At 39.3% G+C, this 26,363-nt stretch overlaps 1 protein-coding gene across 2 annotated transcripts in view; it reads left to right on the forward strand.

The window, feature by feature from the left end:
- The window catches only part of THADA (THADA armadillo repeat containing), a 449,835-nt gene extending 423,724 nt beyond the window's left edge, over positions 1 to 26,111 (forward strand). For both annotated transcript variants that reach the window (XM_056822946.1, XM_056823006.1), the window contains 2 exons: positions 11,690 to 11,856; positions 25,730 to 26,111. In XM_056822946.1, coding sequence (XP_056678924.1) covers positions 11,690 to 11,856; positions 25,730 to 26,080 — 518 coding nt within the window. In that variant the 3' untranslated portion in view covers positions 26,081 to 26,111. The remainder of the gene's footprint in view (positions 1 to 11,689; positions 11,857 to 25,729) is intronic.
- The last annotated feature ends 252 nt before the right edge of the window (positions 26,112 to 26,363 follow it).

Raw genomic sequence — 26,363 nt, forward strand, 5'->3', positions numbered from 1 at the left:
ACCAAGTGCAAGGATGCCAAAGAGACTCTGGTTACAAAAAATAAAATATTTATTGAAATATATAAGGATAAAAGGATTTCTAACTCTAAGGGATTCTAACTCTACCCAAATAAAACTCCCTGGTTCCACAAGGAACTGCTTCTCCTGTTTTTCACAAGGTACACTAATCCTTCCTGATCTGACTAACCCAAATTTGTATTATTCCAAATAAAACTAACAATATTATCCTTATAATTTTTAATTCACCTCCAAGTTATAAAAATAATAAAGGCTAGCTGATTGAGTCTCAACAAGAATCAAGTTAGGACTCTGAGTCTGCTAAATCCAGATCTTTCTTTGGTCTTCTCAAAATTAATCTATAAAGACAGTAATAGTTAATATTGTTTCCCAAGTTGGAAAAATAAAACACTTAACTCCTTCAGGTCTTTACCTCAGACAGAGAGACAGAGACAGAGAGACAGAGAGACACGGGGGGGGGGGGGGGGGGGGCCAAAGATATTACCTCCTTAAAGCCCTCAGAGCAAGACTCTGTGTGTGTGTGACTGCCAACTGCCAGAAAAAAACCATTATGACTGTCAACATTTGAAATTGAGTCTCAGCTCTGCTTGAAACTCCAATTCTTTCCCAAGCCAACTTCTCTACTTCTTATCTCTAAACTAATATAACAAGACCCAATTTCTAATATCATCCTTATAATCGTTGCTGGTAGGTTATGTACATGTACATAGTTGTTTTCATATTGCCTCCTCCATTAGATTGTAAGCTTCTTGTGGTCTGATATTGTATTTACCTTTCTTGGTATCCCCAAAACCTAGCATAAGTAGATGCTTAATAAATGCTTATTGACTTGAGTTGATATGAAGTATTTCATTCCTTTTAGCATATTGAGAAAATGTACATTTTCTAAACTATCTTTTAGGTCCACACTTGTTTAATATTAACATTCAGGGCATTCAGTTCTGATTTTTAGAATCAAAGCTTCTTGACAGCAGGAAGTATCCTCTGCTTTCCTTGTTTCCTTGGAGCTTAAAACTGTATTTTGTACATAGTAGGCAGCTATATGTCTGTTGAACTAAATTGAGTGAGGCCAAGCTCAAATATCACTCCTATCTCTATCTGAGTGTCTGTTTTTACTCCTGTAATTTTGAGGTGCTTTTTAAAGATTTGTTTAAAAGGATTCTCAGAGCAGTTTCAGCTTTTCCTGTTACTAAGCTGCCATCTTGACTCTACCCTTTTTAAAAAATCGCTGCCTTTTTTCAGATATTATTCAAAGTTGATATGTACTTTTGTTCATTCCCTATTTTCTGTGTATGATGTAGTTCAAGTTGGGTTGAAGGCATTAGAGGTAATTAAGACTGTTTATAAGCTTTTAACTTTTTATTAATAAATATTGAATGAATAAGTAAGAAATGACAGTTGATTTATCAAGTTTTTTAACACAGTTGAGTAGTAAGTGGATAAAAAACACAAGTTTTTATCTTCCATAAAATATTCATTAAACTTTGTTCTCATTGAAAATTAAAAAATTTTTCAACTAGAAAAAATGTGTTTATGCAGTGATTCTGGGTGGGATCTGTATTTTTCTAATTCCATTGTATTGTAACTTACCAAAAATAAAAATTTTTATTGTCTTTTTAAAAAAAAGAAAAATTTGCATGAAGTTTTTTAAAGTTACATAATAGGTCCCATAGGAAAAATGTTTACATCTGGTATGATCAGATGGGTTTTTTTGCATATGAATGCATCTGTGGGAGGTCTGTTTTTTGTTTTGTTTTTTTCCAAGAAAAAGAGTATCAAGAAACTCATGGAGAACTAGCCTTTTTGCTTCTTCTGTGAAGAAACAGCTATGAAACAGAGAATAAAAGTCCTAAAACCCTCAAATTTGATAGTTCTAAGCATTCATTCTTGAATGTCAAATGAAAAGGGTTTTTTTTTTCCTTCTCTTCCCACACATAGGAACACTTGCCTATCTCATCAAGGAAAGGTCACACTGAGCAAAATGTTTCTACTGAACAGTGATGGCTAGGTCACTTGTCACAATGCTAGAAGCTGGGTTAGAGAGAGGAAGAATGTCAAGAGTACCCTCCTGGAGGAGTCTCTCTCCCTGTACTAACATCCTCTTCAGGTGCTATCTTATTCAGATTTGGATCAAAACTAATTCAACAAGTATTTTTAGAGTACCTACTATGTATCAATCCATGTTTTCAAACTTTCTTTTTTGTTTTCAGCATAGTATTTCTCTTAGCTAAAAAGAGAATCTAGGCACACTACAAGACTTTAGGGATATTCCCACATGTAGATTTCTTAGGGCAGCTGCATAGTGCAGTAGAGAGAGCACCAGACCTGTAGCCAGGAAGGCTCATCTTCATGGGTTCAAATCCAGCCTTAGACACTTATTAGCTGAGGCAACCCTGTTTGCCTCAGTTTTCTCATCTGTAAAATGAACAAAAGAAAGACAAGGCAAACCATTCAGTTACTTTGCCAAGAAAACCTTAAGTAGGTTACAAAAAGTTAGACATGATGGAAACAACTGCATGGGGGAGGGGGGCAAATTCTTTGTGAATTCAAGATCAGTTCTGTTTTAGGTTACTATGTATATGTGAAAGAAAAGTTTTGTTTATTTTTCAAATACTATACTTACCACATTATACATGCTAGGTGAGTAATCCTTATATTAATCAAATACATAAATTTCTTTTAACAACATAACATCCAGAATGTCACAGCAAACCAAGTGGAACTTGCCACAAGCTAGAGTGCCATGACACTTCCTTTGAGAACCACTGCTGTAAAAGACACTTAAGTAGTTCACAACTTCAGCTTCTTCAAAGTCAGTACTTCCATCAAAGCAGATTGTCTACACACACACACACACACACACACACACACACACACACACACACACACACACACACACACACACACACACACACACACCATTCCCCATGCCTTACTGATAATCTTCAAGAGCTGCTATGGTCAAGAAAATGATAAACAAAATCAATCTTCTGCCTACCAGATGCCACTCCGAACTTAGCTGGGCTTTTCCTGGACCCCTAGACACAGAGTCTCTCACTAGGTCATACTTGAACCACACAGACATGGCCTTTGAGAACCCAGGGTCAGCCAAATGTGACAAGGTAACCTTGTAGTAGGACTTTAATGGAAGGCTATGGAGCCCTCCATTAAATATAATTTTATTTACATAAATGTGAGCTCATAATGTATCATTTGTTACCAGAAAACAAGATTAGCCTGGGAAACATTTAGAAAACAAAACAAGACAGAAGAGAATATAATTGAAGCCAAATAAGTGGCCCAAAGGATCTGAGGAGGGAAGGCAAGACTTGTTAGGTACATCCAGGGAAGAAGTGAGTTTCCAACTAGACTTTGTAGGATAAGTAGCATGCAATAGACTGAGAGGAGGAAGGAGGAATTCCAAGTAAGGGAAACCAAAAATAAAGGCACAGGTGCATATGAGTAAGAGTTTTTGCTGGAATCAAGCAAAGGTTCTTAACCTGGGGTCCACAGACCCTTAAGAGAGCTAAATAGACTTCAAGGAATCTGTGAACTTGGACTGGAAAAAAAATTAGTTTGAGTAAACTTTGGTTTCCTCTCTAATTCTTTGTATTTTATTTGCTGTATTTAAAAACATCATTCTAAGAAGGAGTCCATAGGCTTTACCAGACTATCAAAGAGATCCATGTCCCAAAAAAAGGGTAAGAACTCTTAGATTAGACAAAGTGTGTAAAGGAGTAGAAAAGAAAGTTGGATAGGTTCGTTCTTTCTTTCTTTCTTTCTTTCTTTCTTTCTTTCTTTCTTTCTTTCTTTCTTTCTTTCTTTCTTTCTTTCTTTCTTTCTTTCTTTCTTTCTTTCTTTCTTTCTTTCTTTCTTCCTTTCTTTCTTTCCTTCCTTTTTTGGTAAAATAAGCAAGTCCACAAGATCAGATCCCTTGCTGCTCTAAAATGCCCTTACTCTGAGTTTAGAGGACTTTTGCGGACTTTTAGAGCAAGATGGGGACCCAGGAGGTTGGGCTTGATGCACCAGGTAGGCAGGCTACTTTGTCCTACTGAGTTTTTACTGTTTTCCCATAATCATGAGAAGCAGAAATCACAGTTGCACAAGAGCAAAAATACTATTACTGGCCTTTGGCCAATAGTTCCACATATGCTTTCAGGACATGCCTTGTTGTAGCATTAACCAAGCATATTTGTTCTTATGAATATAGCAACCCAGAGTCATCTTTGAAAGAGCCATTGTGCCTTCTCAGCCAGATAACAGGCCATCCATCCATCTGACCATCCATTCATCTATACTAATCATGTGATTGAAAGATATGTTTAATTTGGGAGCTGGGAGGAGTTTTTACAAGAGTCTGCTTAGTGGTAAAACATGGGTGTGTACATGTTAGCGTAAGATATTTTGGAAAGTAAATTGTGCAAAGCTAGTCTAAAACTGAGAATCTTTGCTCCTGAGGTTTGGGTTCTTGGGATGGACTAGCTGATGGTGGTGGACAGAAAAAGGGAGTCAGTATGGCTATTCCTCGAGAAGAGAGTTTTGTTGCTAAATCAGTAGCATGATTGACTTTTCCATAATGGTCTCCTAAGTGAATAATGTGTTCTCTTAATCCCCTTGTTGAAAGAGAAGTCAGGAAACCTCTGGAGAAAGCTATGAATTTAATAAAGTTGACTGGTAGCTTTAGCAAAATATCCATTATACTCAGGCAATTAGATAGCTTCTCTGTCTGCTATTTAGTTTTCCAGATTTGGTAACATGGGACCTACCCTCCTTATCTGTTTCTGTCAACCCAATGTTCTCACTGTCCCACAGGCATGCCATACTCTGCATCTTTGGTCACACCAACCTCCACCCCAAGGAAAACTATATTCCTTTCTCTCTAATAACCTAAACACATCTCTCAAGTTCTTCCTTCCTCTCTAATGACTTAAATACATCTGTCAAGTTCTAACTCAAGTCTCACCTACTGTATGAAGCCTCTGATGACTATACCAAGCCTCAGTGAGTAAATCTGTAATCCATACTGCATTTAGCACTTTTATCTTGGGGTTTACAAGTGGTTTTCATGAGTTGTGTCAAAGGCTACAGAGAAGGCAAAAAGAATAAAGATTAAGAAAAGGACATTAGATTCGGCAATTAACAGATCATTGGATAACTTTAGAAGGAGTAATTACAGTTGAATGGTATGGTTAGAAGCCATGCTGAAGAAGGTTTAGAAGAAAATGAAAAGAGAAATGGAGGCACCTGTCATAGACTATTTTCTCCAGGAGTTTGTTACAAAAGGGCCAGAAATAAAGGTTACTAGCTATTGAGGATGAAAGGGTCAAATGACGGGGTTTTTTAAGGATATAAGAAAAATGGAAATATTTATGGGTAGCAAAGAAGCATCCAGTAGTTAGTAAGAGAGTAAAAATTTGGGAGAGGGGTGTCTAAGTTGCTCAGTGGATAGAGAGCCAGGCCTGGAGATGGGAGATCCAGGATTCAAATGTGGCCTCAGATACTTCCTTGCCTGTATAACTGGACAAATCACCTGGCCCTAGTTGCCTAGCCCTTACTGTTCTTCTGCCTTAGAATCAATATAATATTGATCTCAAGGAGGAAGTTAAGAGCTAAAAATTAAAAAAAAAAGATTAGGAAGAAAGCAGGATGATAGAAAGCACAATCTGGAGAAAATGGGAGGAGATAAGGTTACTTATGCATGTAAAGGGACTTGCTTTGGCAAACAAAAATACCAATTTTTTTTATATAAAACAGGAGTGAAGGAAGAGAAAATGAGAGATGTCCAAGTGACATGAAATGAGGAGGAGTGAAGAGAAAACTCTCAGAAAATGGCATGAGGCAAGCTCTTTAGCTGAGAAAGTGAATGGAGGGGGTTCAGTGGAAAGCCACTGTGATGAGTGAAATAGTGAATCAATTAGGGAGAGATAAAACAGTTGTCTTGTTTCAGTGAGAGTCTGGGAAATCTTACATTGGAAGGAAAGAAAGATTTATTAAACACCTACTATGTGCTGGACACTGTACTAAGCATTTTACTTAGTAGATTTACCACTTTATCCAGTGGATAAAGTGCTGGACCTGGAGTCAGGTAGACTCATCTTTATGACTTCAAATCTGGCCTTGGACACTTACTAGCTAAGTGACCCAGGGGAAGTCACTTAACACTATTTGCCTCAATTTCCTAATCTGTAAAAAGAACTGGAGAAGAAAACAACAAACCACTCCAGTATATCTGCCAAGAATATCCCAAACGAGGTCATGAAAAAGTCGGACAAGACTGAAAAATGGCTCAGTAGCAACAAAAAGGAATACACTAATTTACTGCTAGTAGAACTGTGTGCTGCTCTAGTTATTTATTCTGGGAAACCCTTTAGGATTATGCAAGAAAAATTATGAAATTATTCATTCCCTTTGACCAGTGATCTATCATTATTGGCTTTATACCCCAAGGAAGTTAATGACAGTGGGGGGAAAAATCCCCTCTTTAGAAAAAGCACAACATAGCAACATTGTTTATAATGACCCAGAAAAGTTAAAAACAAGGATTGCCAAATGGTTGGGAAATGGCAGAACAAACTGTGGTGAATGGCTGTCATGGAATAGAAAATATCAAATAAAAATAATTCCAAAAAACATGGCAGAATTTGTTTGGGAAAAGGTAAGATAAAAGAAGTCCAGAGAATAATGGCTACTCCATACAGGATACACACTAAATGTGCAAAAAAAACAAATACACAAAATGGGTTGGTGCTAATTTATTGAAATTCCTGCCTATGTATTAACCATTGTTGTTGAGTTATTTCAGTTGTATCTGACTCTCCATGACCCTATTTGGGGTTCCCTTGGCAGAGATACTGGAGTGGTGTGCCCTTTCCTTCTCCAGCTCATTTTACAGATAACTTGCCCACTGAAGCTGGATTTGAACTCAAGAAGATGAATCTTCCTGATTCCAAGCCCAGTGCCCTCTCTACTGCTTCACCTAACTATCAGTAAACTCTACATGTACAATCTAGACTATCATAAGGTCATAGACTCAGAGGTGGAAGGGACTTTAGATACCATTTAGTCCATTCTCATATTTGTAGATAAAGAACCTGAGGCTCAGAAAGGCAGATAATTTGCCTATGGGATCCTATAGGCAGTTATGTGGCAGAATCAGGATTTGTATTCAAGTTTCAAAAATCCACTATTTTAGGTGGTTTTACTTTACTTTTTACTTTTTCAGGAAATGGCTTTGGAGACTGTGATTGTAGTTTGTGATTGGTAGGAAGTGTCAGTTTTGTCCAAACAAATGGCTGAAAACATTTTTATTAAACATCAGATGGAACATCTTTGCCCAATAAAAAGAAAGACCAAAAAGACATGGAAAATACCTTTTTGGTAACTTAGCTCAGCCTCCCACAGTGGAGCAAAAATGTTCTAATACATACATGCTTTATCACTTAGAAACATTTCTATTTAACTGAAAATGCTGTAAGTGGGGAGAGTCCAGGGGGCTCAGGGCTGTCTAAGCTAGAACTGCCCCAAATTGTACCACAGCTTCCCTACCTATCCATCACATACCCCCAGAAAAACCATCTGTACATTCCTGATTTCTTCTCCTTGAATGTCCCTCTTCTGCTTCCTGCTGCCCACCCTCTCCCCTGCTACCAGATGCTCAATCTGTGATTAGTTACTCTATACAGTAAATGATCTGTCCATTCTGGCCCCTCATCAGTCAAATCCATTCTGTTTGTGACATGACTTTTGAAGCAAGTGAAATGCAAGCCCCATGGGGTTCTTCAGTTCTGACTACATAGCTGGACCCTGAGGTGTCCACGATGCTCCAGGAGATAGGCACAGCCCTTTCCGTACTGGCAGCATTCTTTTTCCAGTCATAGAGTCTGTCCAGCAACCAGTTGGAAATACAGGTCTTAGGTGTGAGCTAAAGATAGAGATTTGGGGATCCTTCACATAAAGGTAATAGGTTAAACTTTGAGGTTCAGTGACAGCACAAATGGAGGACATAGAGAGTAACATAGATCAAGCATTTGGAGGGGCAGCAGGAAGCAGATGAACCAGTGAAGGAGACAGAAGAAGGACATTCATGGAGAAGGAATCAGGAATGGACAGAAGAGAAACTCTTTGAGAGCAAGGACTACTTGGTTTTGTCTTTGTATTCTCAATGCCAGCCACAGTAGGAACTTCATAAATGCTTGTTGAATTGTGGGGTTGAATTGAAGATGAATTGTCATAAAAACCAAGAGAAGGGAGAGTTTTAAGGACTGGGTGGTAAACAGGGTTCAATGCTGCAAAAGTCAAGAAGTGACCATTGGATTTGATGACTAAGAGGTCATTGATAACCTTTGAAAAAAACAATTTCATTGGATGATGAGGTGCCTAATGGATGGATGTCTTCCTTTGAGTGTCCCACTGGCACTGCCAACTCAACATGTCTGAGATCATCTCATCATCTTCTCTTAAAACCTTCTCTCTCCTGGCTTCTTTATTTCTGTTAATGGCACCATCATCCCCCCACCCCTCCCTCTTAGGCACCCCACACTGAATATCTTGGAAGCTTTCATGACTCTTTTCTTTTCCTCAGCCCCATACAGTAGATGGCCAGGACCTATCAAGTCCATCTCTGCAAGACTCCATTACCTCTACTAGGTACTTTGCTCAAACTAGAATTCAAGCCCTCATCAAGGAGGCAGTGGAGAAGGATGAAAGCTAGAACACCTGGATCTGAACCCTGAATCTCTGGCCAAGTCATTGCATTTCTCTGGACCCCTGTTTCCCAATCTACAACCATGAAGAGGTTGGACCAGATACTTTCTAAGGTCTCTTTCAAAGTCTCTGATCCTATGATTGGCTCTAGCTGGGATTATGGCTTAAAACAACCTCCTCACTAGTCTCCTGCCTTAGTCTTTCCACTGTCTAATCCCTCTGACTTGATGCTGCTGGCCATCAAGCTTATTCATAGCTCCCAGAGGATAGGAGGTGTTATTGGTGTTCCTTTTTTTACCTCCCCAACTCCTACCCTCCACCACCACCACCCCCCCAGTGCTCACATGGCCTCCAGGCATATCATAGGTATGGAATAAACATTTCACAGATTCCCAGAACTGGAAGGAGCCTCAGACATCATTAAGGGACCAGATTTCTTTCCAACTCCCTAATTGTATCGATGAGGCAGTTTAGATCCAGAAAAGTGGAATGAATTGCCCCAGGTTATATGGCAAGTCATTGAGAGCTAGCTAGGACTCCATCCCAGGCCTCCTCAGGCCAGATTCAGTGTGGTTTCCATTAACGCACACCTCCAAATGGACAGGGACAGTTCTCTGCAAGAGTCAAGTTGGCAATGTGGATCTTCAGCGCTTCTGGCTTCTCCTCTTTCCCAGCCATCATCCTTAAGAAGCAATGGCTTATAACAGTAGTGATGGGTATGCAACTGAGTAAAACTGAAGGTGGGACCCCTCCAAGAGGGACGCTTTATTTTATAAAGGAACAAAGTCTTAAGCCAAAGAAATGAAATTTTTATGGTGGAATTTCAGGCATCAGAAGAACAAGTGAAGGAGTTATTTGAGGGCAGCTGCCTTCTCCACCCACATATGAGGCAAGCCCTATTTATTGAATGAACATGGTTTTGCTATGTGGCTACCTTTGCCTTTGTGCTTTAGAGGAGGTATAGCCTAGTAGATAGAACACTAGGCCTATAGAATCTGAAGCCATCTGGGTTTGGGTGGCACAAGTCACTTTTCTTCTGGGCCTCAGCTTCCTCATCAGTAAAATGGGGATAATAATACCTGAAGGGCCTGCCCCTGCAGAACTGTTGTGAGTCTCCAATGAGATAACATATATAAAACTCTCTCTCAATATCAGTTATTATTCTTGTTGTGCCAGGAGCTGGTTACCCTAGCCCAGCCCATCACAAGGCTACTCGCTCCCAGCCTCATCTCAGGTACATCTGCCCCGTCATGCAATTATTCATCTCCCCAACTTGTTAGGATGATGATGAACCAAATTCTGATTTTCCTCCTGCATATTTCTGCTCCCCTCCTACATTGCTGGTGACAAGGTGCACACGCTGGAGGCCACGGATCAAAGCCTCCTCAGCTCAAAAGCTTCTTTACTTGGGCCCTAGTCATTTCTTGTTTGGAAATTGGTGGTAAGCAGATGTGTTTGCTGGCAGAGGATGACCTCATGGATGATTGAGGAGGTGAGGCATGAGTTCTTTTATGTTCCAGCAGAAATGAAATGCTCCGAGTTTATCTTTTTGTGCATACTGGGTTGGATCTGAGACTCTTGTCCATGTGGGTCCCCAAAGAGTGGCTTCTTTCCGCTTGAAAGACAGCATTGTGTCCTGGAAAGGGTTCAAAGCTCTTGGGTGACCTTGAACACATTAGAATAGCTTCCAGGTCATCCCTCTCCTTTCCTCTTCTTCTGTTCTCTCCCTCATTCTTTCTTTCCCTCCCTCCCTTCCCCCCTCTCTCTCTCGCTCCTTCTCTTTTTCCCTCTCTCTTTCCCTCTCTCTCCCTGTCTGACTATCTGTCTCTCTCCCTCCCTCTCTTTGTCTCTCTCCCTCTCTCCCTGTCTCTGTCACCCTTTTTTCTCTCATCCCAGAGCAAAATAGTAATCTGTGATATTGTCTTTTAGCATCTTGTCCTCCCTCTCCAAGTATCCTTATGCTGCCTGCTAAGGTCCTTCTCCTTAGGGAGGGATGGTAGGTGCTTAATCTATTCATTCTAACAATGTTTGAATGTGATTGTTACCTATGAGAGAAAGGGAAAGGTTTGCTCTGAAAGAGTATGGGAAGAAGCAAGCCAAGGAATCAATCCTTAATGGTACACCTATGGAATCCTTGCTTCTAAGGGAGGTTGAGGCTGGTGAAGCACTTGAATTCAGAAGCTCTAAACTTCAGGAGGGTCAAGGCTGATCAGGTGTCCAAACTGAGTCCACTCTGGTGAGCCTTCAGGAGCTGGAAGCTACCATGCTTTCCAAGGAGGAACAAGCCAGCCCAAGTTGGGAAAACAGAGCAAGTTAAAGCCTCTGTGCTAATCAGCTTTGGGATTGGGCAGTGAGTGACCACTGCACTTTCAACCTGAGCCAAGTGAAGGAGTCTCACCCTTCATTCTGCGCCCCCTCCCCACAAATCCTCGATGGTAGAATTCGGGCTCTGGTAATGGACAAGATACCTTTGGATATTTAAAGAGCCTTCCAGTGCCGGACAAAGCAAACTGAATTGGCAGCTGTCTAGTCTGCCTATACATAAGGGCCAGCCCTACACACACTTATGTCTAAGTTGTGGGATGACGTTTTGGTAAATTGGGGTGTTTCTCTCCTATCAATGAGAACTCATTCCAGATTCCAAATTGAATCGCCAACCTCTTCACTCATCTTTATGTCACATTTTAAAGTTTACAAAGTTCTTTCCCTTTGAAGTAGGTGGCACAAGAATTACTATCGACCTTTCCTGGGTGGAGGGGGAAGAGATGAAATGAATTGCTTGTGGTCCCCCAGCCGTAAGCACTGACGGTCTTTAGATCAGTCCAGCTCAATTTATATCTGCCTTCTGACCTTTAAATACCACAAACACCTATTCGTGATTCCTGGGATGTCTCGTTCTCCTCTGGTCCTCAAGGAGCTATCTTGGAAGAGTATCTTCACTGGATGCCTATCTTTTATGTCTCTGTAGGGTTTGCCTTTTCCTTGGTGGATGCGTCAATGGCTTTGGACTTGGCTGTGGGCTTGCTATGTAAGCTTCTCCAGGAATGGGACCAGGTGGCTTCAGGACTCCAATTCCTACTAGAATGGCTCCTGGGGGAAGATGATATCAGGAATGGTACAGAGCGCATGCTTCAGGTAATAGAGGCATCTCAGCCATGTGGGGTGATCTGAAATCTTAGTAATGGAAACTGGAACTGGGAGTTTGCCTAGTGCCAGCTCACCCTATAAAAGTCACCTTTTCCTTGAAAGAGGGACCAGTTGACATTGGGTATTATATATTATAATTGTATATATAATTATAATTGTATATATTTGTATATAATTGTATATATGTATATAAAAATATAATAATTGTATATAATTATAAATGAATTATAAATGGTTATTATATATTATAATTGGTTATTATAACATTGATTATTACTATATTGTGGGGAGGTGAAGCTTGGTTGCACAGTGGATAGAGTTGGAAGTCCTGCGTTCAGATGTGGCCTTCAGACACTTCCCAGTTGTGTGATCTTGGGTAAATCACTTAACCCTAGTTGCCTAGCCCTTCCCACTCTTCTGCCTTGGAACTGATACTTAGTATTGATTCTAAGACAAAGGCAAAGGTTTTTAAAAGATTTTAAAATTTTAACACTATATCATTGGGATATTTGATAATAAACTAAGGGATCAATTATGAAATTGGCTTTAATTTTTTTTTTAGTCGTTAGCCTTCTTGTACCTGGGGCTTCAAGCCCTTACATAGAAGCCCCCTAGAGTGCTAGCTGAGTTAGAATTCTTTATTATTATAGCTTATACTTATCCTGAGATCCCCATCTTTATACTAAGGAGATTGGGCCTGATGGCCACCAAGGTCCCTTCCAACCCTCAACCAGTGATCCAGCGATGGTGAAGCAATTTCTGAAGGATCAGTGTTGGCAAGTTTCTTCCAAACCCTCTAGAATTATAGGTTCACTGGGCCATTCTTTTTACAGATGAGAAAAAACTGAGGCCCAAGGTGGTTCAGTGATTTGCCCAAGATCACCCTGGTGATAAGAGCTGGGATTCAAGCTCAGATTCCCCAATCCCATACCCTGCATTCTTCCCTCTATCTGATTTGCTGCCTTAGTAAGCAGTTCTGGCACCCACCTGAGACCAGTGAATGGCAGGTGTGTTCCCTCGATAGGCAGGAAACCTGAAACCCAGAGAAGCAAGTTCTGGCCCATGGAGAGCCAACCAGATGATGAGAGAGCTGGAATTATGATTCACCAGCATGGCCGAGCCCCCTTGACTTCCCAGAAGGCCCCAAGACAAGCAGATCATGGCAGCAGCCTGAGATGTAAGATATTGGGGGACAGGAGAAAGTATGATGAAGGAATCCCACCAGGTTAGAGTACTGTGATCATTTTGTCCCTAACAACAGAGTCCATCTTTGACACTGCTTTTGCTTTTCTCCTGTCTCCGTTGAAAAAACCTTCTAGGCTGAAGCCCACTGACATGCTACTTGTAATGTAATAATGTAAGAATAATATTTAATAATAAAAATTAATCATGGTGAGCATTTATAGAGCACTTTAAGGTTGGTATGGTGCTATGCAAATATAATTTTATTTGATTCTTTTAACCACCATAGGGACCAGAGGCAAACAGAGGTTAAGTGACTGGCCCAGGGTCACACAGCTACTGAGTATCTGATCTCAATGCTTTTTATATAAGTCTTGAGATCCCCCCAAACTTTCCTCTAGCTTCTTAAGGTCATTCAAATTATTTTCTAGTTTTTCTTCAAGGTGAGCTTTTAGTTCAGCAAAACTATTATTCTGTTTCTTCCTGAAGAGGAATAGACAAAATGCCAAGCCTCCTATCACTATTAGTATAGCTAGTAACAGTGCTATATAGAACCACTGTGAAATAATCTGTTGGATAATAAGCCATTTTAGATGTACAAGAAACAGCAACTCAACTTGAACCAGACTATTCAGAATCATAGTTAGATGGCGCTGTTTAACATAAAGGATTGACAGCTGTAACAAAATTAACTGCTAGGAACTTGACTTAGGGAAGTTTCAGTAAAAAGTAAGGAAAATGATTAAAAGGTTGTGGGTTTGAGGTCACTTCGTGGTCACCAATTAAATGTAAGGGTTAAAATAGTGGTTTTATCAAAATAAGAGAGCAGCTTTTAATCATTTAAGTGTTAATGAGAATATAGTAGGATTGTAAATATTCTCCCTTTAAGCCAGAGAAAAGAAAACTTCTAAAAGCTTTTAACAATTAACAATTTAGCTTAATTAAAATAGAGATAATAAAAGAATATAGTAAAGGAGGGAAAGATACAAAAGAGGAAAGAGAGATGACTAATCTTATACCCTATAAATATACCTAAAATTCCTAATAACTACCTCTAACTGTCTTCTGAGGGCAGCTTCTTGCCTGGCACAACCAGGCCTATCTAACCTACACTATCTATAAATGATTCACTAACTCCCCAACTTCATACAGTAATGGATAGGCACCACTCACTCCTTCAATTAGTTTTCTATAGCAGCCCAACTGTTAGTAGCCAACTGAAAATAGATCCTTGCCTATGAGACAGACCTCCTGCTCCCTTGAGATTCCAGAGGCAAAAAACCCTTTAAAGGCTAAAGCCAACAGCCCTCTCAGTAAGCAACTGCCAGCCTTAACTGTCAGCAAAGGACTCTCCTAACAATCCACAATTCACAGCCTTCAACTGACACTGGCTTGGCAAGGGGCTCCTTGGTTCCTACTTCCTGTCACTGTGGGCTGGTTAATCCCTACATGATCTCTATGGTGAGAGGACCTCCAGGTCCCCCATTAAATTAAAAAAATTCAAGAATTCCTTTCTACTCTGAGGTGACATTTGAATTCTGGTCTAACTGCCCTAGTTGCTCTAACAGAGCCATACAACAGTAAGCCACTATAACAGACTTTTTTTTTTTAATTGAAGGTCATTTTGGCCTCAAAAGAAACAGAAAACTTTCCCTACAATGGAAAAGTGCTTTTTTTTTTTTTTAAGTGACCTTCGAGGTGGGAAGTGATGTGTGTCTGTTAGGAGAGGGGCTCACTAGATGTCCAAGGAGGAAGGAGTTGGAGAGAATCATTCAAAGACGATGAATTAGGCTAGTCTCAATCATCATAAAAGCTCATTTCTAAAATGCTAGAATATTCATAAAGCATTTTCCTCAGGCAGGTAGTAATGTTCTCACCATTCTAGAGAAAAGCTGGTGATTATGAATGCTGAGCACAAGCAATGATATTTTAAAGAGAATGAGAAAAAATGGCAAAGTTGTTAATTGTCAAAAAAAAAAGGAAAGAGGGTGTAAACTATAGGCCCATGAGCTTAATTTTGATTCCTGAAAAAAATTATAAAACACAGTATGAACTGGAGATTTTGTGCTTATCCAGAAAAGGAGCCTAGTAGTCACCATGGACATCAAAAACGGGACCTGCCATATGAAGTTCCTTTATCTTTTGACAGGCTTCCTAGGTCAGGGGAATGCTGATTGTTTACCTAGATTATTGCCAAACATTTAACAAAAGCTTTTCCTGCTGTCTTTGTGGACAAGGTGGAGACCCATGGGCTGGGTGACAGTATATTTAGGTAGACTAATAACTCCCAGGAACAAATAGAAACTGAAAGGGGGACTGCAGGGACCATCTAGTTCCACCCCTTCGTTTTACAGATGAGCAGACTGAGATTCAAAGAAGTTAAGTGATTTGCCCAAGGTCATATAGCCAATCAGTAGAAAAGGTAGAACTGACGTCAACATAGAGGTAGATCTCTAGTGAAGTTCCCCAGGCTTACTTAGATATTCTGTACCATTCAATATTTTTTAACCCAAACTGTGATTTATTTGGTAAGGGGAACATCCATTAAAGAAATACCCTCTACCCATTCAGCTAAGAGGCTCAGAGAACTGACCCAGCCAGGATCCAAAAGGGTCTCAAAGGGTTAGAACCATGAGTCCCATCTGATTGGAGGAAATTCACATCAGTGATCTTTGCGCTCCCTGATAACTTGGGCTGATCCTTCTAGCCATATAGATCCTCCTCCTCTTGGCACTTTCTCTTGGCACTTTCTCACCCTGTGTGCCCGCCCTGCAGTGTTCCCCCTCCCCAGGTATCCAAGGATGCCAGTGTGGGCTGTGGATGGTCCCCTGGTCAGCCTTCAAGAGCTGCTGCTCTGAGGTCACTTTCTTGGTCATGCCTTCTCACACGCTAGAGGCTAGATAGAGAACAGACAGATAAGACCAGGGAAATGGACAAGACCAAAAGATAGACAGACCAAAAAGCCAGACAGATAGTGAGGACAGACAGATGGATAGACCAGACAGACAGATAGACAGACAGAAATATAAATAAATAGACAGACATGGGAGGAGAGAAATTATTAAGATCACTATAGGTCATTGAGGGAGTTTATGAAGAGCCACCAGTGTTGATCCAGTCCCTGACCTGAAGGATTTACATTCTAAAAAGGAATACATTGAAAGGGGTATTGGGAAGGCTTCAGGGTGAGGAAGAGTACTTGGCCCCCAGCAAGAGAAGGTGAAAGCCCACCTCTCAGAGAAGGGGGTCCCAGGGACAGTGTCCAAGTTTCTAGTGGGAAGGAGATAAGACATCTCTAGGAGGTAGTAGATGAGGGTTGATGTAGAAGACCTTTTGCGTTGGAATGCACTTGCTCGCTGTGTAACCCTGGACACATCCTTTAACTTCTCAAACTTTGTTTCCTCATCTGTAAAATGGGGATGATATTAGCACCTCTTTCACAGAGGTGAGGATCAGATGAGATACCACTTGTAAAGCAGTTTACAAACTTTAAGGAGCTCTGTAAATACTAGCAGTTGTTGTTGTTGTTGTTAGAAGAGGAAGAAGGGCTGAGAACAGAAGACATGATGTGGAGACCCTCCACACAACCTGTCATTGTACTTTGAGTGACCCATAATTTTCATCCTTAAGACTGTGGTATTCCATGACTCACAATCTCCCTGGAGGAATATCGCTCTTAAAAACCTAGGGCAGTGTTTCAAGGAGAAGCTTTGAGGTCCTTAAAACCATTGGACATTTTTTTTCCTTTTTTTTACTATGAACTTAACAAACATGAACAGTTCAATGTGGAAAGAACAACAAAAAAAAAGAGGATCGCATATGAAACCACAAATATCTGGTACATTTTTAAATGATATATCAAATTTAACATGATAGCCCCAACACTGCCCTGCTTGTCTGTGTCCCCATCTGAACTTTCTCCTGTTTTCTTCCATTTTTTGAATATTTCCTTGACTCTCTTTTTCCATCCTTCACTTCTCCCACAACTCTCTCTCCCAACCCCCATCCTGAAATCTCTCCCTTATAATAGATAGGTACAGTAAGGCAGAACATATTCACACAATGGCCTTTTCTGAAAACGTATGCCTTTTATTGCACTTCTAATCTAGATCACCTCTCTGCCAAGAGGTGGGAAGCCTGTTTCATCATCAGTCTTCTGAAGTCAAAATTAGTCTTCAATCAGGGTTCTTCAATCTTTCATTTATTTTTCTTTACATTACTGCCATCATGGTATAAACTGTTTCCCTATCCTATTCACTTAACTATGGATCAGTTCATAAAAGTCTTACCAGGTTTCTCTGAATCTGGCCCTTTCATCATTTCTTACAGTGTAACAAAATTCCATTGTATTACTATAGTCTTATATATTCAGCCATCACCCAGCTGATGGGCACCCACTTATTTCTAGTTCTTTGCTACAACAAAAGCTGCTGCCATAAATATTTTGCAAATGAGTCCTTTCCCTCTGTCTTTGAGTATCTGTCTAGTGGTTGTGATGCTGAACCAAGATACACCTACTCCACATTTTCCTGAAAGCAATTCAGCCTACTCTCTTTTTTTCCTGTTAATTCTGGACCAGAATTATTGCCCATCTGTGAAGATATTTTATTTTACCAATTACATGTAATAATGAGTTTCCACATAAGTTTTCTGAAGTTATAGGACTCAGATTGTTTCCCTGCCTTCCTTTCCCTCCCCATTCCCAAAGCTGGTAAGCAATTTGATCTGGGTTATGTATGTAATCTCATGCAAAACATATTTCCATATATCATTGCCCATCTGAAGAAACTAACGAGTCAGGCCATCACTATGCCATATCCAGTCTAGACCATGGGCTTTCATCATCCACTTGGTTTTTCCAAGGTGGATAGGCCAAACTTTTTTTTAGAGAGTAGAGATCTCATTTAGAAGACTCAGCACTGTTTCTGGGCTTGATGCAATCTGTATGATGTTCTACACGTTATGCACAAACAGCAGCAATAGAAGACTTAATCATCTATAGGAAATCTCTCTTCCATTTGGACCTCAAACTAAACATTCTCCGTGGCAGTTGTAACCATCTTTGGCAAGCATATATTTTATGCCTTACTTAATAATCAGTCATCAATAATCAGATGATTCTCTAACAATATAATCTCTTCTTTTTTCATCTTGCAAGGAATCTTGCACAATTTTAATATGTGCATGGGAGACCTCTGGTTTAGAGTCCCTCCTTTAAGGAGGCTTTGCTCTCCTGAAACAAATTCCCTCTTTATAATCAACAAATAATAAGCACAGTGGGATCTTGTATTCTCTACTCATTTAATTGTGTGACTAAAGATGTGGTCTACTGTAGAATATTGTTTATGAAACTTTGCCTGTTCCTCTCTCCTATCTTCATTAAGGATGACTTTAAAACTTGTGTAAAATATTCTTAAAGATTTTGTAGAAACAGAAAAGGAAGTACATGGGTAGGTAGCTACTGATTTTGTCTTAGGTGACTTTTTTTTGGTTACAATAAGGACTGTGATTGTTTTTCTTGTGTTTCATAGGTTGCCATTACCAGGTAGCCAGCTTCTTTGAAAGGGTCAAATGAAGAAAGGAACAAATATTTATTAAGCACCTACTTTGTGATACAGGATTTTCAAATATCATCTCATAATGAGCCTTTCCATATTCAGCTTGGCTGGTCCTTAGAAGGCAGATAGAGGCTATTGTTGGGACCATATGCTAAACCTTTACAATACAGCAGGTCCTTCTAAAGACTTTCAATATACTGACATCATCTTCAAGAATTCAGCACTGCCTCTAGGCCATATTGGGAGACTGAAGTTCATATTCTGAGCGGAAGATGAAATTATTTTAACTTTTTAGTGGTTTTTATTCTGAACTTAAACAACACCAAATAAAATAAGCATCTCCGTATATTAAGAGCAGAACAAAAAAAAAGACTATATATGAAGCCACAAGTCAAATGTTATAACCAGCTTGTTTTCTCTTTAAGCATATGATAAATTCAATGTTATCTCCAAAGCTGCCTGCCTTGGCTGTGGTTTCCTACTGATCTTCATTCTGTTCTCCTCTAAGCATTTTAAAAAATGCTTCAGTGACTCTATTTTCTTGTTTCTTTTCCCCCATTTTGGTAATCCCATCACTACTCTTCTCTTCCCACTTCAAATGAAAGAAAAACAAAATTCATGTCTATATACATCATTAAATAAAACAAATCTCCACTTTGGCCATGTCCAGAAAGAAGTACGTTTCATTCTCCTCTTCGCTGCTGTGTCTTCCTTCATGGAATCTTTCATATACAACCTTTTTTTTCTCCACTCACACAGCCAACATCCTCGTATATTGATTCTTATAACCCTTCACTGAGACTATTGCAATAGCCTATATAATGTCTTGCTAGAGCCCTTGTTTGTTAAAGCCAGTGGCTCCCTATTGCCTCCAGGATCAAATATAAAATATTCTCTTTAACTGTAAAACAATTCACACACTGGCCCCTTCCTCCCTTTCCACTCCTCTTATCTATCACTCCCTCCATATAGGTTAAAATCCAGCAACATTGACCTTCTTGCTGTTCCTTGCATAGGACACTCCACCTCAGACCTTTACTAGGTGTCCCCTATGAATGGTAGGCTTATCTCCATTCCCTGGCTTCTCTGGTTCCTTTCAAGACTCAACTCAAATTCTGCCTTCTTCAAGATGCATTTCCTAATCCCCACTCCAACTAAGAGTACCTTCCTCTTTGAGATTATATCACATTTTCACTTTACATATCTTTTAAGTACATAGTTGTCTCATTAGAATGTAAATTATGTTGCTTATCATTTCTGTGAGGGAGGGGTGGGAAAAAGGGAAGGAGAAAGGAAGAAAGAAAGGAAAGAAAAGAAGAAAGGAAGGAAGGAAGGAAGGAAGGAAGGAAGGAAGGAAGGAAGGAAGGAAGGAAGGAAGGAAGGAAGGAAGGAAGGAAGGAAGGAAGGAAGGAAGGAAGGAAGGAAGGAAGAGAGGAAGGAAGGAAGAAAAAGAAAGAAGAAGAAAGAAAGAAAGAAAGAAAGAAAGAAAGAAAGAAAGAAAGAAAGAAAGAAAGAAAGAAAGAAAGAAAGAAAGAAAGAAAGAAAGAAGGGAGGGAGGGAGGGAGGGAGGGAGGGAGGGAGGGAGGGAGGGAGGGAGGGAGGGAGAGAGAGAGAGAGAGAGAGAGAGAGAGAGAGAGAGAGAGAGAGAGAGAGAGAGAGAGAGAGAGAGAGAGAGAGAAAGAAAGAAAGAAAGAAAGAAAGAAAGAAAGAAAGAAAGAAAGAAAGAAAGAAAGAAAGAAAGAAAGAAAGAAAGAGAGAAACTGTGGAAGTTTAAACTTCTTTGGGCTCATCAGCCAGTTTAGCATAGCTCTTTAGAAGCAAAAGCCAGTCAGGGGCTGAAGCCCAAAAGCACCAGTGCTGCAAACAGAGTGTTTTAGTGCCATGGTCTTATTAAATTCTACAGGATCCTTTGTATCATCAAAGATTGAATCAGTTTCCTTCATTCTGCAGTATTTTACTCAGAGATGCCTGAATTTGTTTGCTAGATCAGGAGCCACATTTCCTTCTGCTGCTGCTGTTTTTCCTTTTGATTTATTTGCTTGTGTTCAAAGACTTTTGAGTTTTCTTCTTCTTGAAATCTTTGGTGATTCCAGCCTCCCTTGCCCTGCCTTTATTTTTCCATGTTGTTTATTTCTTTTTCTCCTCTGATGATGGCATACTTTGGGGCTAAATCTCAAATCATCTTGGCTTTCTCTCACAGGAGGGCAATTCATGTTCACCAGCCTAGGTCTGGGTCCCACCTGATTTTGGGGTGGTCAGAACTTGCCTCAGTTGGGTGTGGTGTTCTTTTTCTCAGGTTTGGAAGAGTATTGCACACCCCCCTGCACATACAGCATCCTGCCCTGGCAATCTGTCCTGCCTTCTTTATGCTTCAGTTCTCTGGCCTGGTGCTGGCAGTTAAGAGCAAAAAGTACCTCAAGAGGAGAGCCTAGAATGGCTTTGAATTCCAATAGAATTGGAAGCTTTGATTTCATGGAGAATACAGAGAAAAGAGAGAAACCGAATAATTATAATTTTTAGGGATCATAAATCAGAGAATGAGGGTCCAGAGTAAATAGAAGATAGATAATGAAGAGAGTAAGAGAAACTCTTTTTGAAAGGGTTGCAAAAAAAAAATGAAATTTAAAACAACTAATAAAGAAGACTAGCTGAAGGAGAGAAGAGGAAGGAAGAATTTACTTGACTAAGGGGGAATAAGAAGGGGAAGAAATATATAACCAGATAAAAGCAAGAGATAAAAACGAACTAACAAACAAAACATTAAAGGAAAAGGAATAATAAGCAAGGAGGTATTAGAAACGAGAGCTGTGGAAACAGGGTTACCTCAAAAAAAAATAAAGAAAAATAACTAAAGGAACATAATACTATATTTACAGCAGAAGAGGGAAAGAAATCTTACTTGAAAAAGAATTAGAAACAGATGGGAGAAAATATAAATCCAAGTTTTAGAACTTTAAATGTGAATGGATTAATCAATCCAATAAAATGAAAAAGAGTGACAGATTAGATAAACAAAATCCAAAGGAAAAAAAACTGCTAGTCATAAGGAATTTACAGAAGAATTCTATAATCCTTTTAAAGAAATAAAATTATTCTCAAAAATTGTGTAAGAAAGAACCTGGCCAGAATCTTTTTATGAGACAAATATAATCCTAATACTTAAACTAGAGGAGAGATAAAACACAGGAAGAAAACTATAGGCCAATTTCATTAAAAACCTCAATAAAAGCTCAAAAATTTTAAACAAAATCCTATTTTTTAATTTAAATTTTTAAATTTAAAATCATAATATACAATTTATCCAAGAAAACATTCATCTTAATCAAATGGGATATATACCATAGATAAAAGAATGACTTAGCATTAGGAAAATAATAAACATAATAATATTAAAAAACCCATATGAGCATTCTTTTCTGCTAAAAACCCTACAGAGTATAAACAGAGGGACTTTTTAAAAAATATCATTAAAAAGCATCTCTTTAAAACCCAAAGCATGCATCATGTGCAATGAGAATACACTAGAACCTTTTCTAATAAATGCAGGAGTGAAGCAAGAATGCCCACCCTCTTTTCTATTCTTGAATATAGTTCTGGAAATGTTAGCAAAAACAAAAAGACAAGAAAAAAGAAAAAAATCAAAACATGTAACAAGGAGATGAAATTATCCCTGTTTGCTGATATGATGATTTACTCAGAAAACTCCAGGGTATGGGGGCAGTTGGGTGGCTCAGTAGATTGAGAGTCACCCAAAGATGGGAGGTCCTGGGTTCCAATCTGACCTCAGACACTTCCAAACTGTCTTAACCCCCTTTGCCTAGCCCTTATTTTGCTCTTCTACCCTGGAACCAATACACAGTATTGCTTCCAAGACTGAAGGTAAGGGTTTAAAAAAAAGAAAAGAAAAGAAAAGAAAACTCCAGGGCATTAACAAAGCCTGAGACAATAAATAATCAGAGTTGCAGGCTACAATATAAATCATCAAAAATCAACAGAATTTCTATGTAATAACCAATAAGTCATAAGAAGCAATAATAAAAGAGAGAAATCCCATTCCAGATAACTACCAAATGCACAAAATATCTGGGGATCTACTTGTGAAAATCCACAAAAGACTTGTTTAGATTCAATTACAAATCACTCTTCAGAGAAATAAATGACAACCCAAATTGCTGAAGGACTATTCAGTGCTCATAATTTAGCTGTGCAAATATAATAAAATATAATAATATCAAAATTAATATGTATTTTTTTCATGTCATACAAATCAAATTACCAAGGGAATACTTTACAGAACTTTATTAAAGATCTAAAATATCAGGGTAAATGATAAAAAGAGACAAGGAGAAAGGAGGAATAGCACTTGCAGACCTCAAACTATATTATAAAATAGTCCTCAAAAATCATTTGGTCTCAATTAAGGAATAAAAAGTTAGATCAACTGAGCAAACCAGACTCAGGAATATATATATATAATAGCCACTCTCCAATAGCTCCAATAGATTAATAGTTAAAGGATGTGAACAGTTTGTAAAAGAACTACAAAGAATTCACTACCACATTAAAAAAAATGCTCCAAATCACTAAGAATAATAAGATTTTCATTAATAGCTAATTAATAAGAGAAATTTAAACAACCCTGTTGTTTCACTGCTCACCCTTAAAATTGGCAAAAGTGATATAAAATGGCAATGGTCAGTGTTGGAGGCATTGTAGGAAGATGGGCACACTGATACATAGTCAGTGCAGCTGCTAAATGATACAACCATTTCAGAAAGCAATTTGGAATTATGAAAATAAGGTGACCAAAATGGCTATACATATTGAGACTGGACTTAGACCCCAAGGAATCCACAAATAAGAAAAAAGCCCCCACATACTCCAAAATATTTATATCGGTACATTTTGTGCTAAGAATTAGAAATAAAGTAGATGCATATTCACTGGGGCATGGCTAAACAAATTGTGGCATATGAATGGGATGGAATATTCCCTCCTGTAAGAAAAATGTGATAAATACAGAGAAGCATTAAAAAATCTGTGTGAACTAATGCAGAGCAAAGTAGAAGCAAGAAAATAATGGACACAGTAACTACAACCGTGTAAATGTAAAGAACCACACTCCCCAAAATCAAAAGTAAATGAAGGAGGGCAGCTGGGTAGCTCAGTGGATTGAGAGCCAACCTAGAGACAGGAGGTCCTGATTCAAATTTGACCTCCGACACTTCCCAGCTGTGTGACCCTGGGCAAGTCACTTATCCCCCATTGCCCAACCCTTACCACTCTTCTGCCTTGGAACCAAGACACAGGATTGATTCTAAGACTGGAGGTAAGGGTTAAAAAAAAAAAGCAAATGTAACAAAATTATAAAAATCAAAGGAAATAGTAAAGACATACCCAGATTCTTCTCTTTGCAGAAGTCCACAGGCGTTTCACATTGCACTTTTTCAGACTTTTTGTGTCTTATCAATTGTGCTGACTTTTTAAAATCTCCCTCCAAAATACTGTCTGTCATATGGAATGATCCCTGGGAGGGGGGAGAGGAAGAATGCAAAGAACACCATGGTAATGAAAGAAATGGAAAATATCAGAAACTTCCTTTAAAATAAATACTCGATGTTGATTGAATGAAAGGTTCATAGTATTTTTCATCACCAACCTTGGGAACTGTTTGATAATTGCTTTGATCAAAGTTCTTACATTTCTCAAAACAGTTTTTCTTTACAATGTTGTTATCATATAAATTATTCTTCTAGTTTTGCTCATTCACTCTGCAGTTAATTCATATATTTTCTTAGGTTTACCTTTCATCATTTCTTTATGGCACAATAAACTCCATTATGTTCATATACCATAATTTACTCAGTCATTCCCCAATTGATAGGTATTCCCTTAGTTTCCAGTTACGTGCCCCTACACCAAGAGCTCCTGTAAATATTTTTGTACACGTGGGCTCCTTTTATTTTTTTGATCTTTTGAGTGTATAGACCTATTAGAGATATCACCAAATCTATGGGCCTATAGCATTTAGTAACTTTTGAGGGTATAATTCCCAGGGGTTTCCGTTTCTAAAATCTATGTTTAAATAATTAATATTTTTAAAAACATTAAAAATATTTAATATTTTAAAATGACAAAAAGTTGTCATTTTCTACAATATTTTGGGGTCATTTTTGCCAATCTGATGACTCATGGTAGAAACTTGGAATAGTTTAAATTTTCTGGGAAGATGAAATTTGATAGGGACAAACAAAATCCTCTTCTTGTGCTTAAAATAATTTTGTTTTGCAGGTACAAATGATGGGAGTGATAAGTACACAGTAACGCAGGTGAAGAAATCAGGGTTCTAGTAACTGCAGAGTCCGTTTCCATCAGTGGCACATGTGTGAATGAGGCTGAATTGAGAAAAGGAGGGCCCGAAATACATTTTTCTCAAGTATCATGTTGGGTTCTGAGCACCACCTTTTAGGGACACGTGACGAGGGTAGCAACCTCAAAACAGTGACATGCAAAGGAACGAAGAAGAGAAAACTGTAGAGGCAGGAAAGCGCGTGGTGGCTTTTATTGGGTATTTGAAAGGTTATTATGTGAAACTGGGATTGAACTGGGAACAGCAGAAGGGAGATGAAGAGAGGCAGATTTCAGGTCCTTGTGAGGAAAAAGCAGAATCATTAGAATTTTCCAGAACGAGAGTCAGCTCTGTCTCAGAGACGAGAGGGTGCCTCTGGACGACCAGGTCAGGAGCACAGAATTTAGAGTCAGAGGTTCAAATCCCTGCCTTGCCATTTACTGCCTGGGTGACCTTAGACGGCTCATCTTCACTTTTCCGAGGCTCCAAATTCCTCCTATGTCCGATGAAAGGGTTGGATCAGAGGCCATCCATGCTCTAAATCTAGGATTCTAGGACCCAGGTTCAGCCCAAATTTTGCCAACAGGGGATCCAGTGGATCCAGAAGGTCAAGTCTTCCCAAACACCAAATTCCATGTTTTTCTCCAGCAAATGTGGTCCCTCAGGGACTGTGGGGGGAAGATGCCTGTTCTCTGCCTTTCAGGGCTCTGTCCAAGAAGGATCTGTTTAATGTGACTCTTTCTCACCTTGCTCACTTGTTCTTTTGTTCCAGGTTGAAGAGGACTTGGTGTTTGACAAAGGTGAAGTGAACATCTGGGCTGAGACACTAACCCAAGTGGGCCACCTGGTCAAACATTTGTCTTGCCTCTGTAAGAAAAGCTGGCTTTCCCAGGATCTCACAGGGCTCCATCAGCTGAAAAGGAAAGCATGCCTGCAATTCCAACACTTATCACAGCTATTCAAAGAGCTGCCTCCAAATCCTGAATTTTCTAAGACCACCGACTATACACGATTGCGCATCCAGAAGGAAAGAACTTCAGCTTGCCTGAAGATGCTAGATATTCTTGAAGGGAAGGGGGAGAAGCCCTGGGCCACAGATATTTCCCTACCTGTTGTCATTTAATTCTGCAGAGAATAAAGCCCAAATCTACCGAGTGATGTGGGAAAGGGATGTGTTTGGGGGCTGGGGAGTTTTTTATCCTGCACTCAATACACAGGAAATATGACCTACATTAAAAATCCTTTCTGTTCACTGTGTCCCCTCGACCCCAGTGAGGTGGGCCAAGTGTCCCTTCTTACAGAAGGATCTTTCTTCTCAATACATTTACTTAGATCTTGCAAGCCAGCCAAGTTTATTGCAGCTACTGTTGAAGGTGGAGCCATTAAATTTGGTATTTACCTTGCTC

This window comes from Monodelphis domestica, chromosome 1 (genome assembly GCF_027887165.1).
Source record: "Monodelphis domestica isolate mMonDom1 chromosome 1, mMonDom1.pri, whole genome shotgun sequence".
Classification (NCBI taxonomy): Eukaryota; Metazoa; Chordata; class Mammalia; order Didelphimorphia; family Didelphidae; genus Monodelphis; species Monodelphis domestica.